This window comes from Pongo abelii, chromosome 3 (genome assembly GCF_028885655.2).
Source record: "Pongo abelii isolate AG06213 chromosome 3, NHGRI_mPonAbe1-v2.0_pri, whole genome shotgun sequence".
Classification (NCBI taxonomy): domain Eukaryota; kingdom Metazoa; phylum Chordata; class Mammalia; order Primates; family Hominidae; genus Pongo; species Pongo abelii.
Window position 1 is genome coordinate 174,514,124 of NC_071988.2, and position 22,992 is coordinate 174,537,115.

Genomic DNA, 22,992 nt, shown 5'->3' on the forward strand with positions numbered 1-22,992 from the left:
TATGGCATCACCCCAGAACATGCTTCTGAGTGCATCACCCCAGAACATGCTTCTGAGTGGAGGCCTGTTTTTCTCTCTCCCACCCCTCCTTCCCTCCCTCCTCTCCCTTCCTCCTGCTCCTCCCACTCCTCCCTTCTCCTCCTCTCTCTCTCCCATCCCTGGGGGTTCTTGCTGTGTGAACTTCTGCTTCGACCAGGGCTCCCTGCTAAATACCAGCTCAAGTATCTTTCCTGGTGATAAAATTTCTAATCAGAGTAAACGAACCAATGTCTCTGAAATACAGCTAGGGATAGAATATTTAACTGCTATGCACTTGAAATTGGTAGCAGTCAGGATTCTTTTCTGAATGTAGGACAATGAAATAAAGCAGATGCCAAGCTGTCTTTGCCCAGATCACACTCACATGTTGGATAGGGTTTGGGGATGCCAGCACATCCTCCCTTAGGCTGCCAGGGATCTCCAGCCCCGCCTGGGAAGCAGGAGAGCCCCACAAGGTGTCAGAACAAAAACACCTGAAAAGGCAGCTGTCTGCCTTAACTGTTGCTGTTCACACCTCAGGTGGATCAGAAGCAGCAGGAAAACTTACACTTTCACGTTTTCACTTCCCAGTTCATCTAAAAGGAAATGAACATAAAGGTCATGTTAGCTGTGTTCTTCTGTAACAACTTTTAATTTCAACAACAGCTGAAGTCTCCTTTACAAAGAGAGCAAAATGACATTAAGTAACATTTTTAAAGGAGCAATCATTAACTTAGAGTCAAACAAGTGCGGATTGCCATATTAAAATGAGGTCCTAATCCGTGTGAAATCTGCTTTCTTTTAGATGTGGATGGTCTGCTGAGAACGCTCACTTCAGATCAGATGTTCATCCGTCTTTATTTTTTACATCCACAAGAAGAGGAAAACATTGGTAAGGAAAGGCAAGGGAGGGTGAAACAAGAGGGCTTGCTCCTTGGCCTCCTTCAGTAAAATGTCCCAGATCTAAAGGTTGCTGCTTCATCTCCTGTGATACACCATGCTGAGCACTGTGGCACTGTGGCACTCTGCCTCACTCCTGGCGGAGGATGTGGGCTCTTCCATCAAGGGATCCCCTTGGAATTTTCCTTTTACCCCTGCTCTTGGCATGGCTGGATCCCTCATAACTTCAGGGTCCCAGCTTAAATACTCTTTCCTCAGGGAGGCCTTCCCCACCTACTCTATTTAAAGAAGGGCCCATCTTTCCTGTTGCTCCCCAGCTCAGCACCTTGCTTGCATCTTTCATAATATTGGCCACAATTTCTCATTGGTCAACCTGTTTGATTTTTTTTTTCTGTCTCTCTCACTAGACAAAGTACAAAGGGGCAGGGATAGTGTCTGTCTTATTTATTGTGGTATCCCCTCAGCTCTGAGCCAGCTAGCACAGTACCTGGTAAATGCCTAGTCAATATCAGTGGAATAAATGATTAGGTGTTAACCTCAATTGTCCAGCACTGGGGTTCAATTCATGTCCAATATTTCAGACTTAGCATAGTGAAACTTCCAACAAGCCTGTTTTTAGTTCCTGTTGGTTGAGGTGAGAGTCAGGTAACTGTTTACAAAATGGCTCTAATGCACATCAGACTCCAAATGAACAAGTGGTGAGAATTGGAGCCTGTCCCAGCTGAAGCCCTGTTTCATTTGGCAGGAGAACCAACACATCCAGAGAAATGAGGCAATGATGTTGAGTGGATAGCACAGGCCTGCTGCACCATTTATCATGTGAAAACTATTGAAAAGCAAACCACTTTGTAGGGGCCCACCAAATAGTCAGAGGTTTCTGATCCTTGGCAATTAAAGGCCTCCTATTGTCTGTCCTGGAGAAATGGAGGTCCTCAGTGAAGGAACACAACCAGCAGACACCTGGAACGGAGTTCCTGGCAGCAGTGAGCTGCTGTAATTTCCTGTGGGTTGGCAAGCTTGAATGGCATTGCTAATCCAGGAAAGCTGGGCACAGATGTAAGTTTCATGCCATCACCGCTTGCCTTCCAGGAGCTGCAGGCTACGTCCTCCTGCCCTCCAGTAGGCATCTAAAGCTTCCTGCAGATGCCTGACTCCTCAGAAACTTAGATGGGGGAAAGGAGAATACACACACACACACACACACACAACAAACCCACACTTTCTATCTAAAATATACAGGCTATTTCCTTAAGGAATTTTACTATAAATAAAGCTCCTACACAATTGAACATCCCTACAGGTGACCCGTAAAGATACTCCTGTTTTGTCACTCCCTCCTCCTCCCTCTCCCTTTTCCCCTGCTGAATAACCCCTGACTATTTTCCCAGACAGCATGTGGCTGCATGGCCCCACCGTTGTGGGCATGGATTTATCTTTATAATCCGGGTTCCCCACAGGCTTCAGGGTGAGCAAAAGCTAGCCCGCATGCAGATGAAGGAAAACTTTTAAAAGCCACTACAAAAGTGCTCCAGATGCACCAAATGTGAAGCTCCTGTAATCAGTATTAAAACAGAGCAAAAAGCTTTCTATGGCCTCATCTTCCCTGCTCCATGGCTATTACCTCTGCTCCAGCCACCATGGCAACAGAAAAACATTTGGGAGCGCACACAAAGAGCACAGCATTAAACCAGGAGGGAGACCAATTACTTGTCCTCGGCAATCAAGCCCTGCCCGCTCCACTCCACCTGGCCTATATATATTTATGAATAGCCACCTATTCCCTTTGCAACCAGGAGGCAAATGCAGCTCTTACAAAGCTCCATCTCAAGCCCCCCGTTCCATTTTCCCTCCAACAATCCTTCCATTTCGTCTCCTCCGACCCACTTTGTCCTCCTCCTTCAGTTCCTACGTTACCCCCACTTAGCCTGACAGTACCCTCCTCTCAGATCCTCTCCTCTGTGCATTCGATAGTGGGGTTGTCTGGTGGAGGATAGGGGAGGGCAGGAGCTACAAGAGCCTCTGGCTTCCTTATCTTGTTTCCACGCTGAGCAGTGAGCAAGAGAAAGATTCTCTTTCCGGAAGATTTACTAAGTAAGCCAGGCATCATGTAGCCACAGCCTGTTTAAAGTGGTAGTTTATCACCAGCTGTTTTCCCTGCAGCTCTTTCAGAGAGACCTCGCACATCAAGACACTGCAAATTTAATGCTGGGAGGTCTAGGAAGAATGATAGCAGAACATCACGTTACTACATCATGTTTCCCTTTGCCTGGACATGAAATGGACAAGCCCAAAGGAAAAAGTAATTTCCAATCAGATGAAGGGTTCTAAAAGTTTTGGCCAAGTCCTCTCCCATTGTCAAATTTAAAGACTTATTTCCTGGTATAGTATAACAGACCAGGCTCTATCCATGTGGGGTAAGAAACAGTATGTCTGCTTCTAACTTTCCCAGGGGACACAGTGTGCAGGTATCCATGCCCTCCTATAAAGCATTTCTGTGGGAGCTTTCCAAGCAAAACGCTGGTCTGACCTTCCATGATAGTTGTATTTTACCTGAAAAAAATCAAATTTTGCTAATGTAAATATTCTGCTTTTATTAACTTTTAGCATTCAGTTTTTCTGAAAAGCTGTCCATCTATTAAGCAGCTAGTGATCATGTCTGTGTTAAAGCATTGGCTGATAAGAGAAAAAAATTCAAATAAAACTCTCTATCAAAAACTTTTGTGGTAAGCCAATTGTTTTGAAATTCTAAGTTTTCTCTGTTGTGTTTTTTAAAGTTAGGCATATTTAAGGTAAAAATAATGTACCAATTTTTAGTAAGGATAATGTACAAATTTGACTCTCCCTCTGAGAGTAGATGTTCTTTAAAAAACATTCTAATATTCTTTAATTAAGTCACTTATTCAACAAACATATACAAGCAGCTAGTGTGTGTTGGGCTAGGCGTTGAGTTAGGTAAAGGGATGATAATAAGCTAGCACTTAGCACTTATGACAGGTACTGATGTTTTCTAAGTGATTTGCCTATATAAACCATTTAATTCTCACAACTCTATGAGGTGGGTATTGAATTTGCCCATATTACAGATGAAGAAACTTAATCAGAGAGTCACAGTGCCAGGAAGTGCAAGCCAACCAAGCAGTGTATGTGGTTTGAGTCTGGACTCTCAACCTCAACGCCACACTGTCACACAAGACAAATAAGACTAGTTCTTGGTTCTCTTGGACCTTAACGACCACATAACCCAGAAAGAAAAGAAGAAAGAAAAGAAGAAAAAAGAAAAGAAGGAAGGAAGGAAGGGAGGGAAACAAGTCACCAACTTATGACAATGTGAATACTGTGAACAAAGAGTGTGAACAAAGTATTCTGAGAGCACAGAAGAGATGGTAATTAATTTTTCCTAGGGGAGGATTATTCAAGGCTTCCTAAAAACTGGGCCCTAGTAGGGGGGTGTGGTGGCTCACACCTGTAATCCCAGTGCTTTGGGAGGCTGAGGTGGGAGGATCACTTGAGCCTAGGAGTTTGAGACTTGCCTGAGCAACACAGCAAGACTCCATCTCTACAAAACATTTTTTTAAAATGTCAAAAACTACCCAGGCATGGTGGCACAGGCCTGTGATACCAGCTACTCTGTAGGCTGAGGTGGGAGGATCACTTGAGCCCAGGAGTTTGAGGCTACAGTGAGCTATGATTGTGCCACCGCATTCCAGCCTGGGCGACAGAGCAAGGCCCTGTCTCTTAAACAAAACGAAAACAGACCTGGGCCTTGGAAAAAGGGATGGCAGTTTGCCAAGCAGACAAGAAGAAAATTCGAGACAGAAGAAATGGTATCAACCAGGCAGGGAGGCATCCTGAAAGTCAAGTCAAGTTCTGGGAATAGCAAATACTTCAAGTGTCGTAATAGTGGAGGATGCATGGACCATGTCTGAGGTTGAGGCTGGCTCTCGCTTGTAAATGGCTTTTGAACCTTGAGACTTTCACAACGAAATTCAATGAAAAATCAATTTCTGGATTTGGAGCCTAAGAGCCTCATCATGTGAGTGGATACCTCCAACATCCCCCCACCCCTTGACTCCATTAGGTAAAACCAGCCATGGTTTGGGGAAGGAAATTATGACTTTTCCTGAATTTTAAAAAATTTAAAAAGCTCTGTTTGCTTTTTTTTCTTAAGCTTAGAAAGAAGCCTCCATATGACCATGTTATTAGGAAGTCCTGAAATTTCAAGCAGTGGAGAAACGTGTATTTCCTACTTCTTTGGAATCTATTATATGGGCCTCTGCCATGAAAGGAAATACTCTTCGGGGCTTCTTCCCCAGCTCACGTTTGCCTCATCTGCTGGCTATGAAAGATTCCTCTAGCACAGAGACAATGAGGTAGGCATGTGGGACAAGGGCATGGCCCCAAAGCCAGAGGTGCCCTGTCATGGGTGTGAGGGACGTAAAGTGAGTTTTGTATACATGTATGACTATGTATTGTATTAGAGATGTTCCTATCCTTTGAGTAACTTTTTGGAAAGACTATAAAGGCTTCAACTTAAAAATCGAATCCGAGTGAGTTTTACCAGCACAAGCCAAAAGTACCCAAGTCTGCTTTGGACCTAGAACTACCCTGACTCCTAGCATGTGATGCTCCTTGAATCACAAGTGAATACTCTCAAAGTGGGTCTCTGACTGAGGGAATTTTCTCTCTAATTGGTTTTCAGATTGATGTTAGTAATCTTTAGACAGTTGAAGAATTTGATTATAAAAGTTAGGATAGCTTCAATGGAAACAAGAACAATGCTTCCTCCAGGACTTTTCAAGATCAAATTGGGATGTGGGGTGGGGGAGAAAATAAAATCTGTAACAGAAATATAGATGAAAGAATGCTTTTCTGGTGGTGATGACCCCAAGGCCTCTAGCCTTCCCATCCCTAACCCTAATCTGACCCACTCCTTGATCAGCCTTTCTCTTTCCCCAGTGATGGGAAATGTTATACTGGCTTATTGGCTAAAATTATACAGGATCCTCATCTGGATTAGGGACAAAGACGGCAGCAGTAGAAAAGCATCCCCCAGAAATATGCAGGTTCAGGTCCAGACCACTGCAATAAAGTGAGTATTGCAATAAAGCAAGTCACATTAATTTTTTAGTTTCTAAATGCATAAAAAGTTATGTTTTTCCTACAATGTAGTCTATTAAGTGTGCAACATTGTGTCTACAGAGACAATGTATATATCTTAATTTAAAATACTTCATTGCTAAAAAATGCTAACGATCATCTGAGCCTTCCGCGAGTTGTAATTATTTTTCTGGCGGAGGGTCTTGCCTTGATGTTGATGGCTGCTGACTGATCAGGGTGGTGGTTGCTGATGGTTGGGAAGGCTGTCGCAATGTCTTAAAGTAAGATCACAATGAAATGTGTCACATTGATTGATTCTCTTTCACAAAGATTTCTCTGTAGCATACGATGCTTTGTTTGATAGCATTTTATCCGCAATAGAATTCTTTCACGATTGGAGACGATTCTCACAAAACCTGCCGCTGCTCTACCAACTATGTTTATGGAATATTCTAAATCCTCTGTTGTCATTTCAACAATGTTCATGGCATCTCCACTAGGAGTAGATTCCATCTCAAAAAAAAAAACAAAAAACCAACACTTTCTTTGTTCGTTCGGAAGAAGCAATTTCTCAGCCACTTAATGTTTTATCATGAGATTGCAGCAATTCCATGGCATCTTCAGGCTTCACTTCTTATCCTAGTTCTCTTGCTTTTTCTACCACATCTGCAGTGACCCCTCCACTCAAGTCTTGAAACCCTCAAAGTCATTCATGGGTCTTGGAATCAACTTCTTCCAAAATACTGTTGATGCTGATATTTTGACCTCCTCCTATGAATCGGAAATGTTCTTAATGGCATCTAGAATGGTAAATTCTTCCCAGAAGGTTCCTTCCCAGATTTATCAGAGGACTCACCATCTGTGGCAGCTATGGCCTTACAAAATGCATGTCTTAAACAATAAGACTTGAAATTCAGAATGACTCGTTAATCCATGGGCTGCAGAATGGATGTTGTATCAACAGGCATGAAAACATTAGTCTCCTTGTACATCTCCATCAGGCCTCTTGGGTGACCAGGTGCATTGTCAATGAGCAGTAATATTTTTAGTTGAATCTTGTATTTTGAGCAGTAGATCTTAACAGTGGACTTAAAATATTCAGTAAACCATGCTATAAACAAATGTGCTAACATCCAGGCTTGGTTGTTCCACTTATAGAGCACAGGTAGAGTAAATTTAGCATAATTCTTAAGAGCTGTCAGATTTTCAGAATGGTAAATAAGAATTGACTTTAACTTAAAGTCACCAACTACATTAGCTTCTAACAAGGGAGTCAGCATATCTTTTGAAGCTTTGAAGCCAGGCAGTGACTTCTCCTCTCTAGCTATTAAAGTCTTAGATGGCATTTTTTTTTTTTTTTTAAGTAGGGACAGGCTGGTCTCGAACTCCTGACCTCAAATGAGCTGCCTCAGCTTCCCATAGTGCTGAGATTACAGGCATGAGCCACTATACCCAGTCAGATGGCATCTTCTTCCAATAGAGGACTGTTTCATCTACATTGAAAATCTATGGTTGAGTGCAGCCGCCTTCATCAATGATTTGAACTAGGTCTTCTAGATAACTTGCTGCAGCTCCTACATCAGTCCTTGCTGCTTCATCTTGCACTGTTATGTTATAGAAATGGCTTTTCCCTTAAACCTCATGAACCACCCTCTGCTAGCTTCCAATTTTTCTTCTGCAGCTTCCTCACCTCTCTCAGCCTTTGTAGAATTAAGGAGAATTAAGGCCTTGCTCTGGATTAGGCTTAGGCTTAAGAGAATGCTGTCACTGGTTTGATCTTCTACCCAGACCACTGAAACTTTCTCTATATCAACAATAATACTGCTTTACTTTCCTATCATTGTATGTTCACTGAGTAGCACTTTTAGTTTCCTTCAAGAACTTTTTCTTTGCATTTACAACTTGGCTAAATGTTTGGCACAAGAGGCCTGGTTTTCAGCCTATCTCAGCTTTCAACTTGCCTTCCTCACAAGGCTTAATCATTTCTAGCTTTTCACTTAAAATGAGAGATATGTGACTCTTCCTTCCATTTGAACACTTACATGCCATTGTAGGGTTATGAACTGGCCTAATATTGCTCTGTATCAGGGAATAGAGAGGACTGAAGACAGGGAGAGAGACAGGGAATGGCCTGTTGGTGAAGCAGTCAGAACACACACAATGTTTATCAATTAAGTTCACTGTCTTCCGTGAGCATGGTTTCAGGCACCCCAAAACAATTACAACAGTAATATCAAAGATCACTGATCACAGATCACCATAACAGGCATAGTAGTATTGAAAACATTTGAAATATTGTGAGAATTATCAAAATGTAATGCAGAGACATAAAGTAAACATGTGCTGTTGAAAAAATGATACTAATAGACTGGTTCGATGCAATGGTTGCCACAAAACTTCAATTTGTTAAAAAAAAAAAAAAAAAAAAAAGCAATACCTATAAAGTGCAATAAAGCAAAGTGCAACCAAACAAGGCACGCCTGTATTTTAAAATTCAATTAAACTTTTTTTTTTAAGAAAAGAATATGCATATATTCACTTCTGGAAAATTTCATTGAACTGTATTATTTATCATTACTATTATATGTAGTCCTTGTTGCTTAATTTTAAAACATCTCTGCTCCTTCTCCAATCCCACCCCCACCTGTAGGCAGGTTTTAGGATAATACTCACATGTCTGTAAAGCACTCTGAGATCCTTGGCTAGAAGGTTCTGTATCAAAGCAAAGAATATTTTGTTTTATTGATTGTTCACTAACACATGAAGCAATTTTCTGGAAATGGGAATACACCAAATATTTACCTTGTTTAGTTCTTTTCCTTTTATAGTATGTTGCAAGGAATACCATGGATAAAAGTAAGAGGACCAATAAAATCAATGGGATCAACACCATCAGTATAAACTCTAACTGATTTTTGTCTGGAACAATGTTTGTAGAATTTACATTTGCAGTTAATGTTTCTTTGATGGTCACTGCAGCAAACGTGCTTGGAATAGCCACTTTATTTGGTCTTTCAGATTCCTCAGTTGTGTCTCCTGAGTTTTCTAATTCCTCATAGTTACCTGTGGGAACAGATACAAAATTGAAATTGCCATAGAGACAAAGTTAGTATGTTATATTGTCAATGATTTTAAAATTATTCCTAGATACATTCTGTGATAAATTTGACCCACTATACTTGGCCTCCAAGCTAAGTGTGACACAGAACATTGATTTAACATAAATGAAGCTCAAGCTGGGAGTATATTGAATATGGAATCAGAGCTCAGAGAAAAACCTTGCACAAACATAGGCAGTTTTGCATTGACCAGACATTTTAGATATGCTTAAGCAAAGTGGATTCAGAAGCTTCCTCATGTTAAGGGTGATTTTCCAAGCCAATTTATGTGATATTACAGGACATCTCCTATAGGGTATGATAATATTTTAATAAAATGTCTGAATAAATTTAAATTCACATTTACTAAAAGTTAAGTACATGCCATACAGCACTTTTAGATGTAAAGAAATGCACTCTGTGTCCTTTTTTTTTTTTTTTTTTTTTTTTTTTTGAGGCAGAGTCTTGCTCCATTACCCAGGCTGGAGCGCAGTGGCATGATCTCAGCTCACTGCAACCTCCACCTCCTGGATTCAAGCGATTCTCGTGCCTCAGCTTCCAGAGTAGCTGGGATTACAGGCACGTGCCACCATACTCAGCTAATTTTTGTATTTTTAGTAGAGACAGGGTTTCACCATGTTGACCAGGCTGGTCTCGAACTCCATGCCTCAAGTGATCCATCTGCCTCAGCCTACCAAAGTGCTAGAATTGCAGGTGTGAGCCACTGCACCTGTCTGTGTCCCAATATTTAAATAAAAGGTTACCTATCAATGGAAAATAATTCTTTTAAAATGAATTGACTGTGCCGGGCATGGTGGTTCACGCCTGTAATCCCAGCACTATGGGAGGCTGAGGTGGGCAGATCAACTGAGGTCAGGAGTTCGAGACCAGCCTGACCAACATGGTGAAACCCCATCTCTACTAAAATACAAAAATTAGCTGGGCATAGTGGCAGCTGCCTGTAATCTCAGCCACTTGGGAGGCTGAGGTGGGAGAATCACTTGAAACCAGGAGGTGGAGGTTGCAGTGAGCCGAGATTGCACCATTGCACTCCAGCCTGGCAACAGAGCAAGACTCTGTCCAAAAAAAAAAAAAAAAAGAGAGAGAGAAAGTAAGAAAAGAAAGAAAGAAAGAGAAAGAAAGAAAGAAAGAAAGAAAATGAATTGACTGCTCAGATTTCAGTTTAAGGTCTCACTTTCTGCATAGAGCTGAGTCTGCTTCTGAGATTATCTGACAGAAATCCTCCTGGACTCTAAATAAAAATATGATACATATCTCATTGGTAAAGTAAAATTCTCAAGGGGCAGTTCCCTTAGGGACTAAGGAAACGATATCAATATTTAAATTTATTTATTACATGCATCTGTAGAGCTTTCCCTACTGTCAAACTGTAAGTAACTTTATTCTATTTGAACCTCAGAGTATATTGAAAAACCATCCTGGCTGGGCGTAGTGGCTCACACCTATAATCCCAACACTTTGGGAGGCCAAGGAGGGCAGGTCACCTGAGGTCAGGAGTTTGAGACCAGCCTGACCAACATGGTGAAACCCTGTCTTTACTAAAAATACAAAAATCAGCTGGGCGTGGTGGTGCATGCCTGTAATCCCAGCTACTTGGGAGGCTGAGGCAAGAGAATCACTTGAACCCAGGAAGCAGAGGTTGCAGTCAGCCACGATCGTGCCATTGCACTTCAGCCTAGGCAACAAGAGAGACACACCATCTCAAAAAAAAAAGAAAAAGAAAAAAGAAAAGGAAAATAAAAACCATCAGGATGAGAAAGGACTACTGACTTGATGACTATCTGAAAAACTTTTCCTTACCTGTCTAAGCAGTAGGCATGGTAAGGTAAGCTGAAGGTCTTTGTCCTAATATCATATAATGTTGTCTACCTTTCAGAAGGGGCCAACTGAGGAAAATACCTTGTAAGTTGATGCTACAGAAAACTTATCAAATGAGATAATTTATAAGACAGTTATTCTAAGGTGAAAGGAACTATGCAAGAAGCCACACTCTGCAGTATAGGTTAGGCAATTACTTTATAGCATGATCAAACTGGACATTGCAGAGCCAATTCAGTAGTTCATCTATCTTCATAATCCCATGACAACGGAGTCCTTGGATTTTGGTTGAAACAATAAAAATGCTTGGTCACTGCTATGAATTGAATGTTTGCATTCCCCCTCAAATTCATATATTGAAGCCCTAATCCTCAATGTGACGGATTAGGGCTAAGAGGTGAGGCCTTTGAGAGGTCATTAGGTTTAGATGAGGTCATGAGAGTGGGGACCCTATGATGGGATTATTGCTCCTATGAGAAGATAAGAAAACCAGAGTTCTCTCCTGCCATGTGCGGATACGGAAAGGTGGCGACTGCAGGCCAGGAAGAGAGTTCTCAGCAAATACTGAATCTTCTAGCACCTTTGATCTTGAACTTCCCAGCCTCCAGAACTGCGAGAAATAAATGTCTGTTGTTTAAGTCTCGCAGTCTGTGGTATGTTGTTATGGCATCTGAGCTAAGACAGTAAGAATCTAATTGTGTTGACTGTACGAATAAATACTTCAGTCTCCCACATCAGGGAATTCATTTGATAATCCCTTTAGGAAACGCAACCCCAAACCATCAGAATCAATTACAAACTGCAGAGGAAACTCACTGGTGTTTCTCACATGTATATGCCAAAGGCAGGATTGAAAAAAAAACTACCGATTTTTGAAGAGAGGAGGGGCTTCAAGATGGCTGACTAGATGCATCTGGTACTCATCTCTTCACAAAAAATAACAAAAATAGTGAGTAGATAAGCTACATTTTGAATTGACCATTTAAGGGAGAACACTGGAATTCAGCAGAGTAGTAACAGACAACACTTCAAGCAAGGAAGGAGAGGGAAATAAGGCATCCTTCTTGGCTGAGACTGGCTGGGAGCCAGGAGAAGCTCTCCAATGTGGGGAAAGGGTAAGTGGTCCATATTTCCACTGCCGACTCCTGCAGCCTAGCCATGGGAGAGCCCCTCAACTCTCACAGGCCCTGAGACTAACACTGAGAGCTGCCTGTAGACTGTGCAATGGCATTGCTCCAGAGAGGGACTTTATGCAGAGTCCCACACACCCCTGAGCCCTAGTGGCTGCAGCACAGTGCCACTTTGAGGGCCCAGCCCCCACCAGACTGTATCTTGCCCTAGGGCCCAACAGCCCCTGCATCTCCACGTCTCTAGAGCCCCTGCCTGCAGCCACCACCGCTGCTGGCTGCTGCTGCCAGGGCCAAGGTAGCAGCCACTGGCAGCACCCCTCCCCCCCACCCCCGGCCAGCAGAGGGGCGCTCACACATGTTTATGTGCCTCAAGGACAAACTCCACTGTCCACAGCTATTGCTGCTGTAAACTGCTGCTGCTAGGGCCAAAGCATGAGCAAAGCATGCCCCTGCCCCAGCTGGCTGCCTATGGTTGCTCCCACTGAAAGCAATCGCATCCTCTGCAGTAGCGGGCAACAGTGTAGTCACTGCTGCCTTCACCAGAGCTTTCTGTCAGCAGCCTGGGGATTGCTTCACCCCTGCCTATTACAGCCAGATACTGCATGCCCCACCAGAGAGTCAAAGAACAGGTCTGCACAGGCCAGCTCTCTCCCAGTGCAGTACTTGAGTGTGCCATTTGGGGCCTGGTGATTGCCCAGCACAGTCCAGTCCATCACCACTGGCACCACAGCATTCCTCCCAGATGCCTGAGGTTGGGACTACCCACTCTGCTGCTGCCATCATAGTTGGCATCCACCCTCATGTAACAGCTACAGGCCTGGGGACTGGCCTGCCCAGTCCATTGCAACCACTGCCAACACCAGCACGGGTACTTGGGACCCAGAGTGTTGTCCTACCACTGATACTGCCAACACCCACGCCAATCTGCCTACCTGCCTGGCTAACCACGACCATTTCTAGCACCCAAGCAAGACACCTGGAAGCCCAAGAACCAGCCTGCCTGGACACACTAACACCAGTGCCAGTGTATGCTGCCTTGGGATCCAAGGACAGATATGCTCAACCCACCTCTGTCACCACTGGGGCCTGAAGACTGGCCCACCTGGTATCCTAGTCCCCAGCAATACTTCACCACAGCCTCCACTAACAACTACATCCTAAGCTTCTGGGGAATCCACAGATACTACCGGCACTGGTTCCAGCAGAATAAATCATACAGAGACTACACTAATTAATGTACCTACCCAGAATCAAAGCCAAAGCACTCTACCTAACCAACACCATAGAAACACCTTACTTTCATAGGGGAGAACTTTTTCCTCTCCTGTGAAAGTAAATTCAGAGGCCGGGCACAGTGACTCATGCCTGTAATCCCAGCATTTTGGGAGGCTGAGGCAGGCGGATCACCAGAGGTCAGGAGTTCAAGACCAGCCTGACCAACATGGAGAAACCTCATCTCTACCAAAAATACAAAATTAGCCAGGCGTGGTGGTGCATGCCTGTAATCCCATTTACTCGGGAGGCTGAGGCAGGAGAATCGTTTGAACCTGGCAGGTGGAAGTTGCGGTGAGCCGAGATCATGCCATTGCACTCCAGCCATGAGAGGATACAGAAAAACAATACCCAAAATTAGAAAACAATTCAGGGTATGAATGAGAGAAATTCACCAAAGAGATAGAGATAATAAAAAAGGACCAAACAAATTCTGGGCCTGAAGAATTCATAAAATAAAATAAAATACACTTGAAAGCTTCAACAATAGACTAAATCAAGCAGAAGGAAGAATCTCAGAATTTGAAGACAGGTCTTTTGAAATAATCTAGTCAGATAAAGATAAAGAAAAAAGAATGAGAAAAGCCTGTGTGACATACGAGATACCATAAAGCAAGAAGGCAAAGATAAAATGAGTGTTAGAAAACCTATTTAATGTAACAAGGCCAGATGCAGTGGCTCATGTCTGTAATCCCAACACTTTGGGAGGCCAAGGAGGGCAGATTGCTTGAGCTCATGAGTTCAAGGCCAGCCTGGGCAACATGGCAAAACCCCATCTCTACTAAAAATACAAAAATTAGCTGGGTGAGTTGGCATGCTCCTGAAAACCCAGCTACTCAGGAGGCTTAGGCAGGAGGACCGTCTGAGCCATGGAGGCAGAGGTTGCAGTGAGCTGAGATAGTGCCACTATACTTCAGCCTCAGCAACAGAGCCAGATCCTGCCTAAAAAGAAAAAGAAAAAGAAAAAGAAGACCTGTTTAATGAAACAATAGATGAAAACTTCCCAAGTTTAGCAAGAGATTTAGACGTCCAGATACAGGAAGCCCAGAATTCTCCAAATAAATACAATTCAACAAAGGACTTCTCCACAGCACATTATAGTCAAACTGTCAAACAACAAAGACAAAGAAAGAATCTAAAATCAGCAAGAGAAACGCATGTAGTCACCTATAAAGGAACCCTTGTCAGACTAACAGTTAATTTCTCAGCGGAAATCTTACAGGCCAGGAGAGAACGGGATGATATAGTCAAAGGGCTGAAAGAAAACAAAACAACGACAACAAAAACCCTGTCAATCAAGGATTCTATACCCAGCAAAGTTATCCTTCAAAAACAAAGTCTTTCCCAGACATGCAAAAGCTGAGGGAATTCATTACCACTAGATTGGCCCTAAAAGAAATGCTTAAGGGAGTCCACTGAAAAGCAAAAGAACAATATTTATCATCATGAAAACAATGTTAGAACACAAAACAAGCTTAACACATTTTTAAAAATTGAAATCATATCAAATATATTCTCAGACCACAATGGAATAAAACTACAAGTCAATAATAAGAACTTTGGAGACTGTGCAAATACATGGAAATTAAATAACATGCTCCTGAATGACCATTGAGTCAAGAAAGAAATTAAGGAGGAAATTTTTTAAAAAAGGCTTGAAACAAATAAAAATGGAAACACACCATGCTAAAACCTATGGGATACAGCAAAAGCAGTGCTAAGAGGGAAGTTTATAGTAACAAATACCTACATCAAAGAAGTAGAAAGATTTTAAACACAATCTAGTGATGCATCTCAAGGAACTAGAAAAGCAAGAGTAAATCAAACCCAAGATTAGTAGAAGGAAAGAAATAATAAAGATCAGAGCAGAACTAAATGAAATAGAGACTAAAAACAAACAAACAAAAAACAATCAACACTACAATGAGATATCATTTCATTGAATGGTTATTTTTGGGCACAGTGGCTCATGCCTATAATCTCAGCATTTTTGGAGGTCAAGACAGGAGGATCACCTGAAGTCAGGAGTTTGAGACCAGCCTGGCCAGCTAAAAATACAAAATTTTTAGCTTTACTAAAAATACAAAAACTAGCCGGGCATGGTGGCACATGTCTGTAGTTCCAGCTACTTGGGAGGCTGAGGCAGGAGGATCTCTTCAACCCAGAAGCTGGAGGTTGCAGTTAACTGAGATCACACCACTGCACTCCAGCCTGGGTGACAGAGCAAGATTCCATCTCAAAAGAAAAAAAAAAGGTTATTGTTGAAAAGGCAAAAGCAGTAGATGCTGGCAAGAATGCAGAGATAAGGGAACTCTTATACACTGTTGGTGGGAATGTAAATTAGTACAGCCACTATGGAAAACAGTATGGCAATTTCTTAAAAAAACTAACAAGAGAACTACCATACAATCCTCAATCTCACTACTGGGTATTTATCCAAATGAAAATAAATCAATATATCAAAGGAATAATTGCACTCGCATGTTCATTGCAGCACTATTCACAATAGCCAAGATATGAAATCAACCGAAGTATCTATCAATGGATGAATGGATAAAGAAAATGTGGTATATATACACAATGGAATACTATTCAGTCATAAAAAACAATGAAATCATGTTTTATGCTGCAACATAGATGGAGCTGGAGGTCATTATTTTAAGTAAAATAAGATAGGCACAGAAAGACAAATATCTTATGTTCTTGCTCATATGTGGGAGCTAAAAAAGTTGATCTTACAAAGGTAGAGAGTAGAATTATAAATATCAGAGGCTGGGAAGGATGTGTGGGTAAGAGTAGGGGAAGAAGAGAGGTTGGTTAAAGGGTAGAAACATACAGTTAGATAGACAGTATAAATTATAATGTTCAATAGTAGAGTAGGATGACTGTAGTTAACAATAATATATTTTATATTTCAAAGTACCTAGAAGACAGGACTTGAAATGTCCTCAGCACATAGAAATGATAAATACTCAAAGTGATGGATACCCCAAATACACTGACTTAATCATTATAGATTCTATCCGTGTAACAAAAAATATCACATGTGCCCTATAAGTATGTAAAATATTATGTGTCAATAAAAATCTACCACTTATTGATCTCTGCCTTCTGAGTTAAGTGGCTTTGTCCTACGTTTACAGTAGTCCCCCATTATCCAAGTGGAACATGTTTCAAGGCCCTAGAAGATGCCTGAAATTATGGGTAGTACTGAACCCCACATACACTGTGTTTTTTCTAAACATACTTATGATGAAGTTTAATTTATAAATTAGGCACAGTAAGCAATGAATAACTAGTAATAAAACAGAACAATTACAACAATATACTATAATAAAATTATGTGCATGTGATCTGTCTCTCTCTCTCTCTCTCAAAATATCTTATTGTACTGTACTATTTTTGGCCACGGTTGATCATGGGTAACTGAAACCACAAAAAACAAAACCGTGGATGAGGGTACTACTGTATAAGTCTTTAAAATTGGGTAAGTCAATAATGTATTCACATATATGTTAAAGCCTTTGATATATCATGTATCACCCCAGACTAGTAAAGGACATTTGTCTTCCAGAAAACCTCCTCATTAAAATGATTCTGCTTGCAGAACTATTGCAGCCAGATCAAATAGCATCTTTCACTGGTAACTTCGGCCAGTGAAGACTGGTACATATGGGTATGATGAGGTTGGGTGTGGGGTGGGGAATGGGGTTGGTGGTTGGTGTGGTTGGTGGTAGTAATCCTTATACCTAGAGGTCAGTGAACCTTCCTTGAGTATCCAGACCCCGCCCACCCTTCACTTTACTTCTTTTGGTTACTTCTATGAATACTGTAGCTGCTGCTACTATTTCAGCATCTTTTTTTGAGAATTTACTAAGAACCAATCTCTATGCTCTGCCTTGTACCCAGATTATTGATTATCTCATTTCGTCCTCACCATTTTTTCAGACAGACATTAGGGCAAAGAGGTTACACAACTTGCCCAAGATCACAGAGCTCACATGGAGGAGTGATGATTTGAAACCAGGGGGCCGATGGCAGAACCAGAGCTTATAACCCCACACAGTGTTTTCCCTCCCTCAGGGAGGAATGCAATGCTTGCAGATCATAAAGTCTGGCCATAAAGTGGTGAATGAGAGGGAACCTCCTGCTCCCATTCCTCCGCCTATACTAGGAGGTGGCTTTCTGGCAGAAGGCAGGATAGAGGAAAGGGTTCCCAGAAACCTCGGCTTTACTGGGGCTCATGCTAAGGCTGCTCAGCTCAGATGTGTTGCCAGCAAAGCTGCCCAGAAGGACAGGGTCTTTTCAGCGCCTCTCTGAGGAAGGTGAATGAAGTCCCTAGAAGAACACTTTGCACTCTTAGTCACGATTTGACCCATGGCCCCAGGAAAAGAGAAAATAGGAAAGGAAACAAGCTAACAAGAATAATGGGGACATCTAGACAATCGGGAATAAAAGAGAAATGGAAAGAAGCATAACAGATGGTCCTGGCCTATGTACATTTACTTTTCAGCATGAGACAACGCCGTTCACAGCATTGGAGGAATGGTGATGGAACGGTGGAGTTAAAGAGGCTGAAAGTTCTCTCTGCAATGTCCCCCTCCCACATGCCCTCACATATGTTTTCTGTATTAAGCATCATTTGCTCTCTCAGATTCTCTAGTGGCTAAATAAATGAGAATCAAGGGATTGTTCTCGATCTCTCTCTCCCCAACTCTATGATAGCTTCAAAATAATCAATAACAGTAACTGGGATGTATTGAATGCTTAGTATGTACTAGCTGCTAGGATAAACATGTGCTGTCTAATTCGATCTTCACAACTTTATTGCCCACATTTTACAGATGAAGAAACTGAATCTTGAATCTCTTGCCCTGGGGTGCAATCCTGTCATTTATATTGTTCATTTCTACTGAGTTTTGAAGGTGCATTTCCTCAAGCATAGGTGACAAATAACAGATGAGGGTCTGGTCATAGCTCTGCCACTTCGTACTTACAGAATTTGGACAAATTACTTTTCCCTTAATGACTTAATGCTCTAATCTGTACAACTAAGGAGTGATCCCCAAGGTCCCATCTATTTCCACGTCTCTGTTGATTCCAAAGTGTTCTACCTTGTTTTTAAGTAAAGTTTTTGAATAGGTAATCTGCACATGGTTCTTAGTTCAGAAAGGAAGTTTCACTACCACCCTTTCCCCAAGTTACTCAGTTTCCTTCCCCAGAAGTAACCACTGTTTCTGCTCCTTTGAGAGAAACTCTATGCATATACAAGTATTGTTTCCTGTTTTCTCTTTTTGACACAAATGGTAGCACAATTTATATACTTTCTGCCCCTTGCTTTTTTCACTTAAAATTTTATCTTGAAGATCATTCCACGACTGTATAGAGAGCTTTTTTCCCCATTGTTTGTATTATAATCTATTCCTATTGATAGAGATTTAGGTTCTGTTGTGTTTCCAACAATACTGCAATAAACCTCTCTGTTCATCCTTCAGTTTGCACACAGGCAAGCAAGTTCTACAGTGTATCTAAAAATGGGGAGAGCATGAGAGGGTGTTAGGTGCAGGGTAAGGGGGGACAGCATCAAACTACTCTTGGTGGTCTGATCTGAAAAATTCTCTAAGACAACCCTAGTACTCCAGTTTTCACATAATGAGAATTGGCAGAAACTAAGGGAAGAACCAGGTGTGCAGGGAGTCTGGGATGTCAAAGGGAGGAAAGTTGAAAACACTGGGGATCAGCTCCAAGAGTTTGTGCAAGGAGGAATCAAATGTCATCAAAAGGTGAGCTGGCAAACAACGATGAGCCATAGAATCAGATCTGCAGCCAGGAGTGGGTTGCCAAGGTGACAAGGGTAAGAGTTAGGAAGAAAACCAGAAGTGTACACCAACAAGGTGGAAACCAGAGGAGGTGCCAAAGGCCACAAAAGTATGGATGCAGAGGGCAGCTCGAGGGATTTTCCCCCGAAACATAACAGGTGTCCCTCCCATGGCCTATGGGTTAACAGCCACTCTTAATCCAGTGGACATGGGGCCCCCTAAAACCGCTGTACAGCCTCACACACCCTCTGTAGGGCTACAGCCTTTTTAAAGAAACACTTACTAGGGCCCATAATCATCCATGGAGATTTCCTGCAGGCGGCATCCTGGGCTTCTTGGGTGAAAGTGATCTTTTACAACCTTGGGAGTCCAGCCACTGTGGAGGAAGGCAGAACTCTCTCATAGGAAATAAGTCTGGAGGTGAACCCTCCAGAACATGCAGGGGTACTTCCTGTGCTGCGCTCCAGGACTCCAAGGACAGAACCATAGCATCGTGGAAGGAAGACAGGATTTGAATTCAGAAGAGCTGGGCTTGAGACTGGCTGCTGCCCTCTGCACCCTTGGGGCCTGGGAAGAATTCCCTCCCTCTCTAATTCTCCATTTCCTAAAAGCCAAAAAAGTAAGCCTTCTGCTCTGTCTAGCCCATAGTGTTCATATGAAAGTAAATGAAATAAGAACTGTTAAAATGCTTTAGGAGCCACAAAGCACCACACATAGGCCAGGTATTTGTGTCTTTGTTATTTTCTTCATCCATCACCTGTTCTCTTTCCCCCATCTCTGTACTTGCCTGTTTCTCTGCTGTTCCCCAGAAGGTTAATCTGCCTGGTATAACTTCCTCATTTTACTGCTACTTTACTTCCTTATCTAAATTTGGGCATATTTCAGGGTAAAAGAGGTGGGGCTAGAGGTAAAACTAGCAAAGCTGCAGAAGACAGAAATAGGACACAGGGTTAGAGGGCAAAGACAGAGGCATTAACAAGCAAAAGAATAGAAGAGAAGAAATAAGGAAGACAACAGGTTAGAAGCAGAAAGGTGTATAAAGGTCAGTCTTGCGTGGCTTCATGCCCTGCATGAGACCCAACTCCCAGATCACTGGGTGTGAGGGCCGAGGCTGGTAGCCTCATCAGCTGCAGATTTGGCAGAAGCCCCTCCTGTTAGGTGGCCAAGTCACAGTCAACTCAAGTGACCCCAACACAAACTCTCCCAGGAAGTCTCCCTCCGTTTCACCATTTCTCTTTCTCTCTGCTCAGATAATGTAGCATTTTAAAGAGATAATGGAAGTGGTCAGTCATGTGAATGATGAAACTAAGCTGCAATACTTCACTTTATTCTTAATCCAAAAATCTTGAGATCACTCGATAATAAACTGCACTGTACAGAGTCACTTACACATACTTATAGACAATATTCACACAAACACATCTGGGACTCATCTTTCACACATCTGGTGAGGATGTATGGGGAAATCCTTGTAAATGGGAAGAAATGTTTGAGGTAACGCCTGGCAGCCCCAACAGCTGGGCAGCACAGTGTCCCCATTATCCCTGCTCAGGGTATCATCACTAAGTGGAAATGACTCTGCTTCTCCAGGAAGCAAACTAGCTAACTTCTCTTTTTCTGAAAGTGAAACAAATGTGCAACCAACAAGTACATGCACTATTTACAATAGCAAAGACATGGAACCAACCCAAATGCCCATCAATGATAGACTGGATAAAGAAAATGTGGTACATATACACCGTGGAATACTATGCAACCATATAAAAGAATGAGATCAGGCCCTTTGCAGGGACATGGATGAAGCTGGAAGCCATCATTCTCAGCAAACTAACACAGGAACAGAAAACCAAACACCACATGTTCTCACTCATAAGTGGGAGTTGAACAATGAGAATACATGGACACAGGGAGGGGAACATCACACACTGGGGCCTGTCAGGGGGTGGGGTGCAAGCGGAGGGAGAGTATTAGGACAAATACCTAATGCATGCAGGGCTTAAAACCTATATGATGGGTTGATAGGTGCAGCAAACCGCCATGGCACACGTATACCTAAGTAACAAACCTGCACACTGAAATTTAAAGTAAAATTTTTTTAAAGCTTAATTAATAAACACAAAAATATGTTAAAAACTGCAACCAAGCTCTAGCTTTTAAAGTTAGAAGAAGAAAGTATTATAAATTGACTGAAATACTGTCACATTAATAATACAATGTGAAATAAAGCAATGACAAGAGAATACTACTAAACTCAGGATGTCATGAAGTATGTGGGACCACAGTCAGATGCCCCATTCTTTCATTTGTCAATTATGTGAACTCCATGCGCAAATTATTTAAACAATTTTATAGTTAAGACGGTGAAATGAAAGAAAACATGTCAGATGTCAAGCCTTCAAACTCTTCCCTGCTTTGTGGAGTAACTGACATGTTTGAATTTCAGGATGATCAAGAAATCAAACCCAAAAGCCTGACTCCTTTTCATTCTTCTCTGTACCTCAGTATACAATGAAGAGCCTGATTAGCATTAGAAGGAAGAGAGAAAAACAAACCAAGAAGTCTTCCAGTGGTTCTCAGCCTAGTCTGCACATAGAATCACTGAGACCATACCCCAAACCCATTACATCAAAATACCTGAGGGTACAGCTTCTAGGGAGGCTGAAGCAGGAGGATCACTTGAGTCTAGTCCAAGGTTGAATGAGCTATGATCACACCAGTGCACTCTAGCCTGGGTAACAGAGCAAGACCCTGTTCTAAATATCAATCAATCAAAATATTTAGGGGTAGAACCCAGGTCTCAATAATTTTTACAGTTCTCCTTGTGGCTCCAGGACGCAGCGGAAGTTGAGACTCACTTCTCTAGACTCTGCCCACTTCTGGCCTCCCCTGAGCCACACCAGATCATTCCCTGTCTTGTTCTCTATGCTCCTTGGTGAATTTGAGAAAAATCAGAGGTCAAGGAGCTGGATGCCAAAGGCTTGCCTAGCAGCTGCCAACTGTATCACCAGAACACAATAGCTTAAAAATCATCACTGAAGTCTCAAGAACCTGGAAGAGTCTAGCTAGGATATGAGAGTGGACTGTAACCATCACACTTTCCTGAATAAGTCTGAATTAGAGAGATGCATGCCAGGGTTTAAACCCTGCATATCCAGAAAATGTTATGGCTAATAGAACAGCTATCAGCAATAGCTTTGATTGGTGCTTTAAGCCAGTGGTCCTCAAACCTCAGTGTGTATTGGAAACACCTACAGCCCTTCTAAAAACACAGATTGCTGGGCGTAGTCTTATAGTTTCTGATGTAATAGGTCTGGGAGGAGGCCCAAGAATTTGCTTTTTTTTTTTTTGAGACAGGGTGTCGCTCGGCTGCCCAGCCTGGAGTGCAGTGGTATGAACATGGCTCACTGCAGCCTTGTACTCCTGGGCTCAAGCAAACCTCCCACCTCAGCCCACCAAGTAGGTGGGACTATAGACGTGCACCACGACACCTGACTAATTTTTGCATTTTCTGTAGAAACAGGGAGTCTCACTTTGTTACCCAGGCTGGTCTTAAACTACTGGGCTCAAGCAATCCTCCTGCCTCAGCCTCCCAAAGTGCCAGGATTACAGGCATGAGCCACCAAGTCCTACCAGAATTTGCATTTTGAACAAGTAATCAGGTTCTGCTGATGCCGCTGGTCTGCAGGGCATACTGGTTGAAGTTGCTCAAACAATCTCATTTAGTTGTGGCCAATTATCAGTCACACCTGTTGTTGTTCTCCACATTTACTGTGCATCAGCATCACCTGGGAAGTTTTTAAGCCCTAACCAAATTAGTTA

At 42.3% G+C, this 22,992-nt stretch overlaps 1 protein-coding gene across 1 annotated transcript in view; it reads right to left on the bottom strand.

The window, feature by feature from the left end:
* Positions 1-22,992, bottom strand: part of TMEM154 (transmembrane protein 154) — a 54,279-nt gene that overhangs the window by 17,731 nt on the left and 13,556 nt on the right. Inside the window, exons 2-4 of the mRNA XM_002815217.5 lie at positions 8,818-9,078; positions 8,689-8,727; positions 587-614 (exon numbers count right to left, since the gene is read on the bottom strand). Of these exons, the coding sequence (XP_002815263.1) occupies positions 587-614; positions 8,689-8,727; positions 8,818-9,078 (328 nt within the window). The remainder of the gene's footprint in view (positions 1-586; positions 615-8,688; positions 8,728-8,817; positions 9,079-22,992) is intronic.